Below are 15,352 nucleotides of genomic sequence, written 5' to 3'. Positions count from 1 at the left end.
ATCTCAGCTTCCTCACCCTCCTGCCTGTCACTATTGCAGGAGATGGGAGGCTGCCCTTTGTGTCTCTCACCTTCCCTGGGCTCCAGGATCCAGGCTTCGGGCAGGCCCCAGGTTCCCCAGAGTTGGAAGAGAGTCCTCCTCCTTATATCTCAGAAAAGCAGCCTCGGCGTTAGCGAAAGTGAATTCATCCATGTGTTCATTTATTCATTCATAAGTAAATAAATTTACCTCGCAAAAATCTGGGCACATTGTCTAATAGGGGGTTAAATTTCCTGATTTGCAAATGAGTTGATCTGGACAGTTTAGGTTTAGTTAGAATTTATCTGGAAAGTTTATGTTTTAAAGTTAATGTTTAGTCATACACTTGACATTTTGCTTCCATCAAGAAGACCACAATCACACAGAATTAGGGCAGAGCCTGAAAGTCTCGGCCAGATAGACCCAATGTAAACTCAATTCCCATACTCCCTACACATACCCACAGTGCTAAGTGAATAGGTATAAATATGGTAGAAGAGAAGGATGTTTAACCAACTGAATACCACAAAAGCATTTTTAAGGGTCCTGGAATAGTTGATGTTTGTATATAAACCATACTGCTAATTGTTTTTCTACCTCCAGAGGGTATTGTCAAAATTAATTTGTAAGAGCTCTATTTAATTGGCTTAAAGAAAAATAAGCTTTAATACCAGTAGTGTACTTATGTAAAACTAAAACTTAATTTTCTTTCATCTGCTAGAAAGACAAAGTTTTCTTGGACTATTGGTCTGTTCTTGATGGGATTGTGAAAGGTTTTTCTTTATCTTTTAAGTAATCTGCCTAGATTCTGTGTTTTATCAGATAAAACAAAGATTCTGTGCTTTATCAAAATAATTTCTTGGGCTTCAAGTTGTCCTTATCAGGTCTTTGATTACTTAAGAAAACAGAGTCTTCTTTACTAAAAGAGCTAAGTTTTTTTTATAACTATGTAACTTTATGTAATTGCCTTTGAAGTCTTTAATTGTCACTTTGATTAGACAGATAACTAAGGATTATTTCACTGTGACCTATGATCCTATTTAATCAAGTGTTTTAAAACCTTTTGATATTTTTGACTTCCCCCAAATCAAATTCTCAATGAATTCTCGTTGACTGTGAACTAACTTGGGGATTTTCCAGAGGGCACCTGGAACATCTCAAAAGATGTGTTCTTTCTCATTATAAAAGATATTAAACTAGTTAAGCTTATTTGATATGTTAAATTACATGAGAAGCATCCTCAAACAAGAAGTGATGCTAAACTTTCCTTAGGGTATATTTGTATGAAATTCCTAAAAATCTGATATGTCCTGGTATAATGCTATCAGTCATAATTTAAAAATGTATGTAATAGAAATAACCAAATTTCCTTGTCAATTGCCTTATAATGAACTCTCCTCAAATCTTTAATGATGGCCGTTTTTAAGTCTTTGGTCATTTACAGACAGTTATGTTTTACTCTCATGCTTTTGCAAAGGTGTTCCTGCAAAAGTGCTTCATCTTCGAGAAGATTCATGGAAAGACTCTGACAAGTACAGGTTTCTGATAACAGATGAATTTGGCTTCACATGGGAGGAGCAATAAGGGACCTTTCAAGCACTTCCCCAAGGCTACCTGCACATTCTCACAATATGTCAGGGGATGGTACCCTGAGACCTGTCCCTGTGCTCCTTCCCCACATCAGTAAAATGGGCCCATTACATTGCTGATATAATGTTAACATGTGAAGATTTGCCTCTGCTGCAGGACTCTCTGCAGACTTTGCTGGAACATCTTCAAAGAAGAGGACGGGTGGTGAACCCACAGAAAATCCAAGGCCCAGGCACCACCATAAATTTTGGGGAAGTCGTTTAGTTGGGTAAGATGCATGTTGTCCCAGAAGCTGTGAGGATACGACGCAAGCCTGCCTGACTCCTAAAAAAGTGCAGGAGGTGCAAGCCTTTGTAGGGATTTGGGGGTTTGGGAGGGCTTTTATTTCCCACCTGGCACAGTGCCTCTGTCCCTCATATTGTCTGGTGAAGAAAGCGCACACGTGGCGCTGGGGATCAGAGCAGCAAGCCGCCTTTGAGAAGGCAGAAATACTAGTGAAGCAGATTAAAGCTCTGGGCATCTCCCAAGTAGGGCTACCATTTGAGTTAGATGTGTCTGTGACTCCGGAAGGTATGGGTTGGGCACTTGGCAGAGACAACAGAAGGGGAGAGTATCCCTAGGATTTTGGTCCCAGAGAGTACCCCTAGGAGTCTGGAAGGGGGCAGAAACCCAATATACCCCCATAGAGCAACAACTCCTAGCAGTGTACACTGCACCTCTCCAGGTAGAGACTCTCACGAAGGAACAACATATCATGGTAAGAACTTCCCTTCCTATCAAGAGGTGGGTTGAGAATATGTCCCATCAACCCACCTCTGCCATGGCTAAACTCCCACTTTGACTAAGCAGTATGCCTATCTGCAGCAGAGGAGCACCCTTTCCGCCAGTCCACCACCTATAGAAATGTGGGTTCTACTAGGCCCTGTAGAGTATGTAGATCCTCCAAATGACCCCACCTCTATTCCTGTGGTGGCCCCTGCAGCCTGTAGGGAGGGAGTGGGGGAAATTCCCACTGACGTCTGGTATACAGATGCCTGGAAACAGGAACGAACCACAGCAGCCAGTGGGCTGAACTCATAGGAGTTTGGCTGGTGATCATTCATGAGCCCTGGCTGTTAACCCTTTGCACTGACAGTTGGGCAGTTCTAAAGGGATTAATCCTATGGCTTGGATAATGGGAAGCTGAGAGGTGGATGATCATAAATAAGCCTTCGTGAGGTCAGGACAGGTGGAAAGACATTTGGGTTCACCTGCAAGATCCTGAGTCAATCCTCACTGTCTTCCACGTCTCAGCTTATAATGCTCTGACACCCCCTGGCAATCAGGAAGCTAATGCCCTAGCCCCATTATGAGCCTTAGCTACTGACCCTTCGGTAGATACAGCAGATTGGGTGCATAGAAAGAGTGCCCGCCATGGTGCCTGGGTGGAATGGCATATGGCCAAGGATGCTGGATTGCCCTTGAAATATAGTGACTTGGTTAATGCAGTAATGGCAAGGCCTGTAAGTTCTAAACAATGCCCAAAGCAACTGCCAAAGGAGTCTGGGGCCATCCAGTGGAGTTCCCAACCAGTGAGAGATTGGCAAATTGATTATATTGGGCCCCCGCCTCTGAATGAGGGTTCTAAACATACCCTGGTTTGTGTGGACACTGCATCTGGACTAACCCTCTCTTTCCCCTGTTGCCATGCATATCAGGCTGCCACCATTAGGGGATTAGAGAAGCTGCGAACCATGTGTGGCTATCCTTGTCAGATAGACAGTGATTAGGAGTCACATTTCAAAGGTCATAATCTGCAAGACCAGACAAAAGAACATGACCTTGAATGGAGGTTCCATTTAGTCCTTGGCCAGGTGGACTAAAGTATTGTCCTAGGGATTAAAAACCTAGGACCTTTAATACCTTTGAATGATCAACCAGTAGGGCTAGTTGCCCCATATGCCAGAATGGGGACTCTTGCCGAGACACCCAATGCCATAAAGGTAAGGAAGTCATGGGAAACAGCCAATGTCCCGACTCATACCGGGGATCAACATGCTATGCTGCTGAAAACACCAAGTCTCATCACGCCTGGGAAAGGCATTATCTATTGGAACTTGCAATGGAGGTCCCACTGGGATGGGTGAGTTACTGCACACCCCAGGGTGAGGGGGATTACTCAGTCTCCACTGGGATCCCGTTGTACTGCTGCAAGCTGGACCTGTTGAAACACACTCTACTTGGAATGGAACAGACACCACTGAAAGAGGGGAGAAGGTAGGGTCCCAGTCTGGCATATCCTGCCCCCAGTTCATCTCCTCATGCCTGACAGTGCCGCGTCCCCTGGCCAACATGTGTGGTATGCACAACCAGGTCAAGTTCCTAAAGCTGCCAACCTCGCTCTCCTCAAGGCCAAGTGGACACATTCTTTTTCCCTTTAGTACAATGATTTTCCTGCCGTCTTTGTTCCCTCCATTGACCTGGAGGATGTTATAGCACATACAGAAGCCCTTACTACATTCACCCAGCAAGGCTTAAATGATAGCCGACAAAGTCTGTCCTTACTGAACACTGAAATGCCTCTAATCGGAAAAGCTGTCCTCCAAAATAGAATGGCCTTGGGCATTATTACTCCCTCGCAAGGAGGCACCTGTGCCATTATCCAAACAGAATGTTGTGTGTTCATACTTGATCAGTCTGCTAATGTGATGTCTTTATTAAGCCACATGAGGACAAAAGTGAATGTCCTGAGTGATCTGACCCCCAACCTCGGGGACTTAATAAGTCAGTGGTTTGGATCATGGGGCTCTTGGTGGAAAAAATTGTTTTGAGACTCATTCTCTTAATCTGTGTTTTCTCTTGAATGTGCCTGCCTTGTTGCTGTGGCATCTGCCTCCAGTGTAGCCAGACAGCCACCAAAAATGAGCCATCTCCGTGGCAGTGAAACCCCTTGCTGACCTCTCAGGGCAAGGTCATGAGAGGTGAAGTGTTGGGGGAGGTAACTGAGAGGTCATGACTGCTGGCTGATCCTTCAGCTGCACCAGGCAGCAATCTAAGATCCTCACCAGCTCCTCTTTCCTTGGAATATACTTCTTCTGCTCTAAGGACACAGGCTTGAGAGATTAAGTTGTCCTTAGGACCATAGGGACTATGTACACGACTGAACCCAGTTAAGGCCTCTATATAAACTTTTAAGATTCTAGTGGGCGGCTGTGGAGATGTACTCATGTCACCGTTGCCCAAGATAAGTCTCCTTCGTAAGTTCCCTTGCTTATTAAACCTGCCACCTACCAATCTGGAGTGGTCTGCCTCTTTCTTCCCTCTCTCCTTGCCCTCTGTTCACGGGGGCCAGTTTGCGAACCAATACCACCGCCACCCCAAATGAACCCTGAGTTTTCAAGGGTCAGAAATGTGTTTCATTTGTCTTTGTTTCCCCAAAACCAATACAGTGTCTGGGACAGAGTTAGAGTTCAACAGGCTGATGGGCCAAAGATTAGAGAGTTTCATCAAGGAACCTTGAGCTGTGAAAACATGGACAACAGGGGTATGGCTCGGCATAGAAGAGGGAAGGAAGGGGGCTGTGTTATATGTATGGAAGGAGGAGCTGGTACATGGTATGTGGTGAGTTTGTGTGTGTGTATGTGTATGGAGGAACTGGGGTAGAAATGCTTGCCCCCTTCCCAAATTTGGGAAGGAGTGTTTGGGTCTGCTTTTGAACCTACAATTTGGAGGAAAACATGCCCAAGTTCAAGTCCCAGCTCCGGCACTTACTCACTGTGTAACTTGGTCAGCCCACTTTACTTTTGTGAGCATCAGTTTCCTCATCTGTATAATAGGGGTAATAACAACAACACAGACCTATCAAGATGGCTGACAGGGTTAAGTGAGATGATAAGACACCCTCACCCAGGTCCTAACATATGATAGATTCTTAGTTAATTTTGGCATCCCTGTTTGAATACCCCGTGCCCCACCTAGGCAGCCCTATAGGCTGGAGTCTGGGACCTCTGGGGTGGCGCATGCATCAGGTTGACTAGCCTCTGTTATTCGTGCTTACTTGTGATGCTTCTGCTCGTTGAGCTCCCGGGATCAATAAACCACCAATTTAACGTCACGTGTTGCCTCAGAGTGCATCCGGACACTGTTCTCAATTTGGATCTGGTTTAGCAAGAGGACAGATGGGATAGAGAAATATTTCAGAGTAGATATAAACCAAGAGGGACATTATCTAACCCACCTTCTTCTGAACCATCTTACAAGGAGCTTTAAGCTTGGCATGCCCTGGGGACACGAGGTTGGCTCAACAAGGCACCTCCATGTGGCTCTGCTCCAACTTGGCAATGTGCATTGGGTTGGCCACTGAAACTTTCTGTTCCTTCCCTCCTGGTGGGGATTTAGCATCACTGATTCCAAAGCTTCCAGCCATTTGATCCCTGGCATGGGGCAAGCCACACCCACCTACTAGCAGGGGCTGATTTCCAGTGGATTTTTCAGGAAAAAGGAGGTGGGTGGCTGGAAGCTCAATTCTTTGCTCCTACCTATTGCTCCAGCTGTGCCTCCATCTGGCAAATCTTGGGGCAGAATACACACACACACACACACACACACACACACACACACACCCTCACACACACTGCCCAAAGAGTGCAGCCAGCCCTACCTGGAACCCCAGCTGTCTTCCTTTTTCAGATACAGAATCTCGGCGGGATAGCTCTGCAGTGTGAGGGCTACTTGTTGCTCTTTCTCTGGGTCCCCAAGGGGCGACTGGCTCTTCTGTCTCCGGAGGGGCTCCTGCTCCTTGGAATGTCCCCCTCCCACCGGCAGCAGAGGCTGTCTGGTTTTAGATCACTCCTTTCCTTCCCCATTTTCAGCATCTCCCCTCTGGAGACCCCAGTCTGAACTGGGAGCAGACGCTGGTACAGTGGAATGCTGCTTGCACCCCCATACCTGGCTCACCGGAGTTTATCAAGCGCTTTCCTGCCATCTGTGGGGGCGGAGTGTCACGTCTCACTCCCAGGGCTGGTTCTCCACCTTTGGCGAGAAGCCCCCACCAGCTCCCTCCAAAAAAGACCGTAAAGAAACTTTCGCCGGGTCCCCAGCCCCCACCAGCCCTTTCCCCCGCCCCGCCCTTCCCCCCAGCAGCCTGGTGGAGCGGCGGGTGAGGGAGGCCGGCTCGCTCTGCGCCCTCTAGGTCTCGCTTTTCTTCCGGGAGGCGGGGGAGAGACGAGTCCCCGTCCGAGCCCCCGCATCCTTCCCAGCCTCCCGGTCCTCGCCTCTCCGCGGCAGCGCGCTGCCTCCTCTCCGAGGCGCTAGCCGCTGCCGCCGGCATTTGGAATTCTGCCCAAAAACGGGGGCCTGGAGGAGGAGGAGAGGAGGGACGGAGGCCGGCGGCGAGAAACCGAATCGGGAGTCCAAAACAGCACGGGGAGAGGAACCGAGCGGCGGCGGCGGCTCTGAAGGCTCTGCCGCTGCGCCCGCCCGCCCGCAGTGCATCAGCGTGGCCGCCCTGACATCCCCAGGATGGTTAACACGGGGCAATATGCACTGGTTAACAGGCTCCGAGCTGCCGAGCGACTTGTTTTAAGCATTTTCTCCCTCGCTCTCGCTTTTAATCTTGTCTCTAGTGGCGTGTGTAGGGGGGAGGACTTTATTTCCATTGGCTAAGCTCTCCCTTCCCACCCACATCTCTTCCACATCACCTTGGTGTCTCCCTAAATAAAACCAGCCCTCCTTATCGCCTGGAAAAAATCAGGAGCTAGAGTTTGAATGGGGTTTATATAAACACTCACCCCTGTCAGCGCGCCGCTGGGCTCTCAGGATAACTCACAGCGCCCGGCCTGATGCTTGCTCTGCGTTGTCTTCCTTGAACGTCAAGGTTTAAGCAAAGCCAGAGGACTGGGAACTCTTCCCTGAAATTTGAGCAACCTGAAGCCAGTTGCGGAACTGCACAGGGTCCCCATGGACCTCAAGGAGAGCCCCAGCGAGGGCAGCCTGCAGCCCTCTAGCATCCAGATCTTCGCCAACACCTCCACCCTCCACGGCATCCGCCACATCTTCGTGTATGGACCGCTGACTGTGCGGCGGGTGCTCTGGGCCCTGGCCTTCATGGGCTCCCTGGGCCTGCTGCTGGTGGAGAGCTCCGAGAGGGTGTCCTACTACTTCTCCTACCAGCACGTCACCAAAGTGGATGAGGTGGTGGCCCATAGCCTGGTCTTCCCAGCTGTGACCCTCTGCAACCTCAATGGTTTCCGCTTCTCCAGGCTCACCACCAATGACCTGTACCATGCCGGGGAGCTGCTGGCCCTCCTCGACGTCAACCTGCAGATCCCGGACCCACATCTGGCTGACCCCACGGTGCTGGAGGCCCTGCGGCAGAAGGCCAACTTCAAACACTACAAACCCAAGCAATTCAGCATGCTGGAGTTCCTGCATCGTGTGGGCCATGACCTGAAGGATATGATGCTCTACTGCAAGTTCAAAGGGCAGGAGTGTGGCCACCAAGACTTCACCACAGTGAGTACTTGGCTTTCAGCTCACTCTTGGGCTTGGTCGTCTTGAGAAGTGCCACGCCGGTGGTCTCCTGCTTGGTTCCGGGTCTCCCTGTGCTTTGGAGCAGGAGAGAGAACAGTGCCTCAGTTGAAGGCCAAGATAGTAGTTGGCCAAAGTTGTTGGAACTGGTTGGAGAAGTCTGTCTTCTGGAATGGAGCACTGTTGTCTGGTCAGATGTGGAGGGTGAACAGTGGGGCTTGCCGTGGGGTGACTTTCCCAGATGTGGTGAGTGGGCCTCCTCCCAACCAGAGGGAGGAGGCCTGAGTTGTCCTTTGTCCAGGGCTCCTGGTGTCTGAGCTGTGTGATTGGAACAGCTTGTCATTGAAGAGGTGGCATTTTCTCTCTCTCTCTCTCTCTGCTCGGAAGTGGCATCAGGCACTGCATCCTGTGGGCTGGGCTGGAGCTAAAGCTGCCAGAGAAGGGGGTGTGGGGCCCCAGGCAGCCTGGCTGGTTCCAGTGGCTTTGGGCGCTTGCTGGAGCAGGTGATGCTGCAAAGGTGTGGAAGTCTCTTTACTTCCTTTTCTTGTGTGGATTCTGAGCTCTGTGTGGGGAGAGGAGAGGCCGGGGACCCCGAGTCTCTGTCTGGTCGACTGTCGGGTCAGAAGCAAAGAGATGTCCAGAGTGCTTGGGCCAAAGAGGAGGGTCTAGGTGCAGGCCTGTGTGTAGGGTGGTCAGTGAGATGTCTGTGAGGGTGAAGATGTCCAGGCTGGCTTGTCTAGGAGCTTCATCTTGAAACTCAAAGGCTCGGTTTTGCTGTATGTACAATCGCTTAACAACGTGGATGGGAGAGGAGTGGTGTGGGGAGGGGTGAGCAGCTGTGGGATTAGAAAGCCTGGAGGAGGAGTGTGGAGCTGAGTAAATAGGAAAAGCGGAGGGGGATGTGGCTCATGTTCAGGATGGGGCTTCCTGGAGGGGCCGAGAGAGACAGGCAGGGAGGAGAGCAGTTGCTGCCAGGGTTCTCGGTTTGCCCAATTAGTGGGCTGCTAGACATCACTTGGCATAACAGGTCTCCAGTTGCAGACACTTCCTTGCTTCCAGGCAAGTCCAGGGCACCAGGGGCTGTGGGACCCTCCAGAAGCCCGCTGTGCCTGCTTCTCCCGTAGCCGCCTTCAGGAGAATCGAGAGCTTTTGAGTCTCAGAGCCTTGAGCCAAATGGCAATGGTAAGTTCGGGATGGCAGGTGCAGCAGTTGCAAAGGGATTGAACTCTGTCATCAGCACTTGTCTGGAGCCCTCTGCTTAATGAAGACATGCTCGACCTTTCCTGTGGGGCATTGTTCCCCACCCGATCCACTCAGATCCACTGCCTACCAGCCTCTTGCTCTGACTTTCTTCTAATGCTACAACCAGCCTCTGCCCACAGCCTCTGTGCTTGCTGTTGGCTGTCTCGGATTCTGGAAAAGCCCAGAGTGCCAGGGGTAATTGCCTCTCGCATCCTATAGAGCTCTGGTTCCTGGGGGAGCTGTTTTGTATCATCCGTTTTAAACATTGTGAGGAAGAGCAAAGCAAAATCTGGGCAGTGTATGTATGCTAAAGAGGAAGCAGGCATGAGCTGGGAGAAGGAACCGGCACTATTAGAAGCCCTTCTGAATAGAGCAAACAGGATCCTAAACCATGTCACACACAAATGATGTCTTAGGTGGCTTGGGGAGAGGTGGGGAAAATGCCTCATTCTCGAAGTCTGCAACCACCCCTGTATTCCACCCCGTGCTTTCTAGTGCCGTGGCAACGCTCAGCTCACCGCTGCACCATGCAGCTCGGAAATGCACTCGGCTGTTCCTCTGTCTGCCTGAACACACATGGAACACACAGACAGCAGAGAGAGGGTGGCACAGAGAGAAACTGCAGTTAGTAGCAGACCTTGGACCGAGTTCTCAAGCATCCTCATAACTGCATGTCCAACTAGTGGCTTCCTCTCAATTCATGACCGAGTTCCATTTAGAAGTAAAGGTTCTTTGACCCTGGGGTGCTTTTGGACTTGGCCCATCATTTGAATTGGTGGCGTCCTAAGAGGCCGAAGATCAGGCCTTAAAGGCTTACCTGAGCCTTTGATGTCTCCAGGATGTCTCTCAAATGGTGAAGTTGCCTGTGAATGTGGTTCATTACTTAGTAAGTTTCATGTCATTATCTGCCCTCCTCACCAAGTTCAAGACCCATCTGGTTGAGTGTCCCTCCTTGGACTGACCCTCTATGTGTGTCCTCCCCCAGCACTGAAAAGGTGATGAGCTTCATGGCTGAGTCTTCAGGCTGTTCAGGGAGTGTCAAAAAGGGCACCCACTCCAGGAGACCTGGAGGAGTCCCCAGGGGGAGGCTGATCTTTTTCCCCCATTGGTCACAGTGAGCAGCCATGCTGAGCCTCTAAAAGAAGGGGCCTGATGCCAAGCTTGTTCTAAGACCTTGCAGTGATGGGTATCCTTCGCACTCCCCCTTTGTCTCTCTGTCCCTTTTGGCATGGGGTATGGGTGCTCTTATTCTTGGGCTCCCACACCAGATGGGAGTAGAGAGCCTCGCAGGTCATTGGTGGAAGAATCAGTTCACCGGCCTTCTCTCTTATCCATTCTTTCTGCTGCATATCAGTGTCCTTTTGGCTTACTTACTAGGCTTTACCTGGGATTGTCCTCTGCTGGGTGGCTTCTTTCTCTAAGCGCTGTGGCTGACTTGCAGAAGTTGTGTGTGGGGGAGGGGATGTCACAGGTGGATTGCTTTTCCTGTTTTTCTTTTTCTGTAAAGCATACCTAGTGCCATCTCCAAGACTAATGCTTTCATATAAGCTTCCTTATTCCAAGTTCTTAGCTGGTGTGCAATGAAGTGCGTAATACCCTTTAATTAGTGAATGAGCCATGATTCTAGCAGAGTGAAAGGCTGTTTGTGGAGGTTAGAAGTCCCCAGGAAGCTGGGTTTGGAATTCCGACTGCCGTGTGAACAGGTGTGCTCTGTGCTCATGTGGGTGCACTCTTAGCCCTCACCTGGGACAATCTGACTTCACATAGGCACATACTTTTCCTTCCTGGGGAAGCAGAAGGGGACTTTGATTCCGCGTTGTCTACTCAGCAGAGATTGCCCCACTGACCTAGAGCGGAAGGAAGGGAGCGGGGGTGAGAAGCTGGATGGGGGCGTATCTCCGGCCATGATGTTGGGTGATCTGAGGTTAAGATTAGGAGAGGGAAGACATGGATTTGAATCCCAACTCCATCATTTCCTAGCTTATTCCTTGGGTTGTATTTTGCACCTTCTCTAGGCCTCAACTTGCTCATGTAGCATATGATAGCAATACGTGACTTTCTGACTCACGGGGCTGTTGGGAGGATGCAACCTGTGAAACAATATATGTGCAAGTCCTTTTGTGCATTGTGACAGCTGTGCAGACGTAAGGCGGGTTGTTATCACCATTAGTGGGAGGGTTATTATTGTCCAGCGTACCTGCCCTGTTCGCAGACTACCATTGGAGTCAGTTGATGACTAATGCTGTAAGGATAAAGCAGGGGTGGGAGAGGCGGCTGCTGCCTGCTCTTTTGGAGTCCCAGGCTCACGGAGATGGAGTTTCTTAGAGTGGAGGTTCAATAGCTAACCATTGCTGACAGGTGGCAGCCTGACTGTGTGCGATGAGCACGTGACTGTTCCAGGTTGTTTCTCTGCTCATCACATTGGGGTTCATCTGCCTTCAGGTTCAGGAATGCCAATGACCCTTCAGTGGGCACATTTAACCTGATTTCTATAATTGTGCGTATTTGTATTTTAAAATTGAGATTTCTTGGGAAAAGCATTTCTTCTCTCACTGAAAAAAAAAGGTCTCTCCGCCATATAGAGGCCTTCTGTGGATCTTGTTCATCTACATCACACAGCATTGTAGAGAGGTGGAGGTGAGGGTTTAGGAAGCGCACGTATTTGGAATTCCTTCACAAGGCTGGTGCATCCATCACTAATCTCTAATTATTTCTTATTACAGGAGGAGCAGGTGTGTGAAGAATGTGGGCTTTGGGGAGAGATCTGAACTGGAATTCCAACTGTGCCCCTATCCGCTGTCTAATCTTGGGCGAGTTTCCTAACCTCACTTTCACCACCTCTAAAACAGGAAGAATAGCACCCGCCACTCAAAGTTGTTGTCTGATCCAGTGAGGTGAGGTGTGCCGAGAGCTAGTGCGTGACAGGTGCCTAGCACAGGGCAGTCCCTTCTTTGCTTAGCGTCCCAAAGAGTATTGACTGAGCCTCAGCTCAACTCCAGCTCTCTTGACTCCAGGCCAGCGCTCTTCCCACTCTTCCGTGCTGTGACTCATCGAAAGCTTTAGAGCACAGACAACTGCTGTGTTTGTGGGATTCTTAATTCTCATAAAATATTAAACTTTCACTTTTCTCTGTACTTTCGTTCCCATCAGTTCTGCTGCCTGAACGTCCTCTCCTGACCCACCATCTTGGCTTCCATGTTCCAGCTCATGACCTCACCCCTGACCTCACCCCAGGAAGCTCCTGCTGCCCCAACCCTGATAGGAGTTGAGTGACCTAGGTACCAGGCACCCAGCTTTCATCACAGTGTGTCCTGTTAGTACACGCACGTTCATTCCTTTGTCAATCAGATAGAGCACCTACTGTGCAGCAGTGATGCTACAGAGAGACCAGATCCTGGCCACCAGAGAGGGCACCGGCCTTTTTCCCATCCCCTGCAGGTGGGGGGCTAGTTGAGAGCAGGAATCTTGTCTCATCAAACATCATGCTGAATACAGGGCCTGCCCACAGTCAATACCCAGGACAGGTTTGTTGATTAAATAGTCACTTGCTATTTCCTGAATTGACCCAGAATCCTTTGCTCGTGGGCCTTTCTCTCTTACTTCTTTACCTTTTACACCTCTGTCTCCATGTCTGGTTATTTAAATCCTACTCATCCTTTAAAGTCCAGCTCTGATATCTTGTAGCCTTTTCCAGAAAACCATTGCCAATCCCTCTCCCCATGACCATAATCTAAATTCATCTCTTCCTCCTGTGTCTTCTAAACAGCATTTTGGTTTCCCTTCTGTTGGAGCAATCATTATGCTTTTCCTTGTGTTATAATCATGAATTGTTTAGACTAAAAGGGACCTCAGAGATGATTTAATTTAATACCTGAGTTCTTTAACCACTGATAATTTTTATGCATTGCCTATTTCTGTCTCTCCTCCCTGTAAGACATGATGTCTTTACTAACTTTATGTTCTCAGGACTCAGAACTGCTTAGCACATGGTAAGCTCTCAAAATGTGTCTTCAGAGTGTGTTAGTGTGTTAAGTGGGCGTGAAGGTTTTTGAATGTAAGATGACCGTGGAGCTGAGATAAAGCGAAATGACCATTCTTAGGTTTCCCTTTTCAGTATAGGTACCTGGGATTCCACCTGCATTGGGATGACTTGTCCCATTATTGTTATTGTTTTAGTAATACACTTTCTGATTATAGAAATAATCCATGCTCATCGGAGAAAACTTGGGAAGTGTGGGAAAGAATACAGAAGGAAGAAAAACTTGCCCATAATAGCATCCCAGATATAATTGCATGTATTATTTTGGCATTTTGGGATTAGCTGCATTTGGTCACAGAAAATGTGCGTGTGCATATCCCTACGCCTGGGGTCACACCTTCTGTACATCTGGTGCCTCGTCTGGCACGCAGTACACACCCGGTGTCAGCTTGCTCTTTTCTTCTTGGGTCCCCTGAGTAGTGTCCAGGCTGTTAGAGATTCCCTCAAAGATCCATTTAGAGTAAAAATAAAATCCAAAGATATGTCTCAATGGGTCTGATCAATACCCCTTTGCGGGATGTTTTGTCTTATCTGCCAGAAGCACCCAGGTAATTTGTGAGAGAGAGAGTGGTAACTGCCCCTCTTAACTCAGCCTCCTGGATTTTACGTTCACAAGTGAACATCAGTTGCTCTGCTTTGATGGCACCTTATTGACAATCCAGCTGTGCATTTACCTGAAGGCATCTTGGTCCCACTGTTTGTTGTATGTTTGCTAGGATGAACCAGAGATGTGTCGGTTGACACCAAATTAGATCTCTTGACTGAAGCCTGTCTCTGCTCCTGGATAAGGCCCAACTCCTCATGACCATGAGGTTCTCCTTGCGTGACCATCCCTGCATGCCTCAGCACACGGGTGTAGACCCTGACTCTCCCTCACCTATGGAGTCTCTAGGCTGCATGTCAAAATGGTCTAAATTATATCTAATGCGAATTAGATGATCATGCACATTCCTTAAGATGCTTTTAGGTTTTGTGAGCATTTACCATGTCCTTGGAGAGGCAACCTCTCCCAAGCTGAGTGAATGTAGCCTCTGGTTGGGATCTTCATGTTTGCAGAACTGTAGGTTGGGGCTCTCTGGAAGCAGAGCTTTTGGGGGTGAATTGAATTTTCTGTGATGTGATGGAGGGGTAGGACAATGACTGGGAGCTGACTATTATAATGACCCGCACCATCTAGGTGGGTCATTATAAGAAAGTGAAAAGAAAAGTTGAAGCTACTGCACAGACCACTGAGCTAATGCCTAGCTGCTTGTGGGAGCAAGTGCCTCTGAGACCTTCAGAATTGCTGATGAAAAAAGCCACCTGAGAGCTTACTGAATTGGGAATTGGCCCCTTTCTCTCTCTCTACAGTGATTCCCTTTTCCTCTCTACAGAAAGTCCTTTCCTTAATGAAGTGATGAGTTCTAGAAAATTTTCTGTAAAGTAAATCCTAGTTTGCCACTGATTTCTATAGTAAGAGCTGAAATGGGATCCCATTAAAAAAAAATCCCCCAGTGACTGAATTGGTAGCTTTTAGCACCCAGTTTGCTGTCAGAGATGTTGCTCCACAGAGCAGTTCATATTTCAAAGTATCCAGTATCCTATTCTCTCCATCAGACCAAAAATATACCACCTGGGTCTAGAGATATTTGAAAGTGTGCTGTGTGCTTTCTCTTTTTTATCTGAGTGTTTAGGTTTGATGGAACTGGGTTAAAATATCAAACTTGACCAATGGGACCATTTGACCCATGATCTATTATGACCTGAAACTAATGGCCTCCATCACCTCTGCAAGTTTGAAATTCCATATATCACATTTCTCCCATGCAATGGACTTAAAACCAGTCCATACAGACTGAGCTTAGTGGTTACTGGGTAGTGGATGCCTCTAGAAATACATGTTTACTACCTGATAAATCTGAAGCCTGTGATAGAAGCCTGTTTATCAAGTTGGGCTTTATTTGGGAACAATATTCT

General features: G+C 48.6%; 1 protein-coding gene across 1 annotated transcript in view; it reads left to right on the top strand.

The window, feature by feature from the left end:
* Positions 1 to 7,545: 7,545 nt before the first annotated feature.
* ASIC2 (acid sensing ion channel subunit 2) overlaps positions 7,546 to 15,352 on the top strand; it is a 991,167-nt gene continuing 983,360 nt past the window's right edge. Inside the window, exon 1 of the mRNA XM_058560359.1 lies at positions 7,546 to 8,100. Within this exon, the coding sequence (XP_058416342.1) occupies positions 7,546 to 8,100 (555 nt within the window). The remainder of the gene's footprint in view (positions 8,101 to 15,352) is intronic.

The sequence above is a fragment of the Diceros bicornis genome, chromosome 18 (assembly GCF_020826845.1).
Source record: "Diceros bicornis minor isolate mBicDic1 chromosome 18, mDicBic1.mat.cur, whole genome shotgun sequence".
In the NCBI taxonomy this organism is placed as follows: Eukaryota; Metazoa; Chordata; class Mammalia; order Perissodactyla; family Rhinocerotidae; genus Diceros; species Diceros bicornis.
The sequence above is the reverse complement of the archived record's forward strand: the minus strand, read 5'-3'. Positions and strand labels throughout refer to the sequence as shown.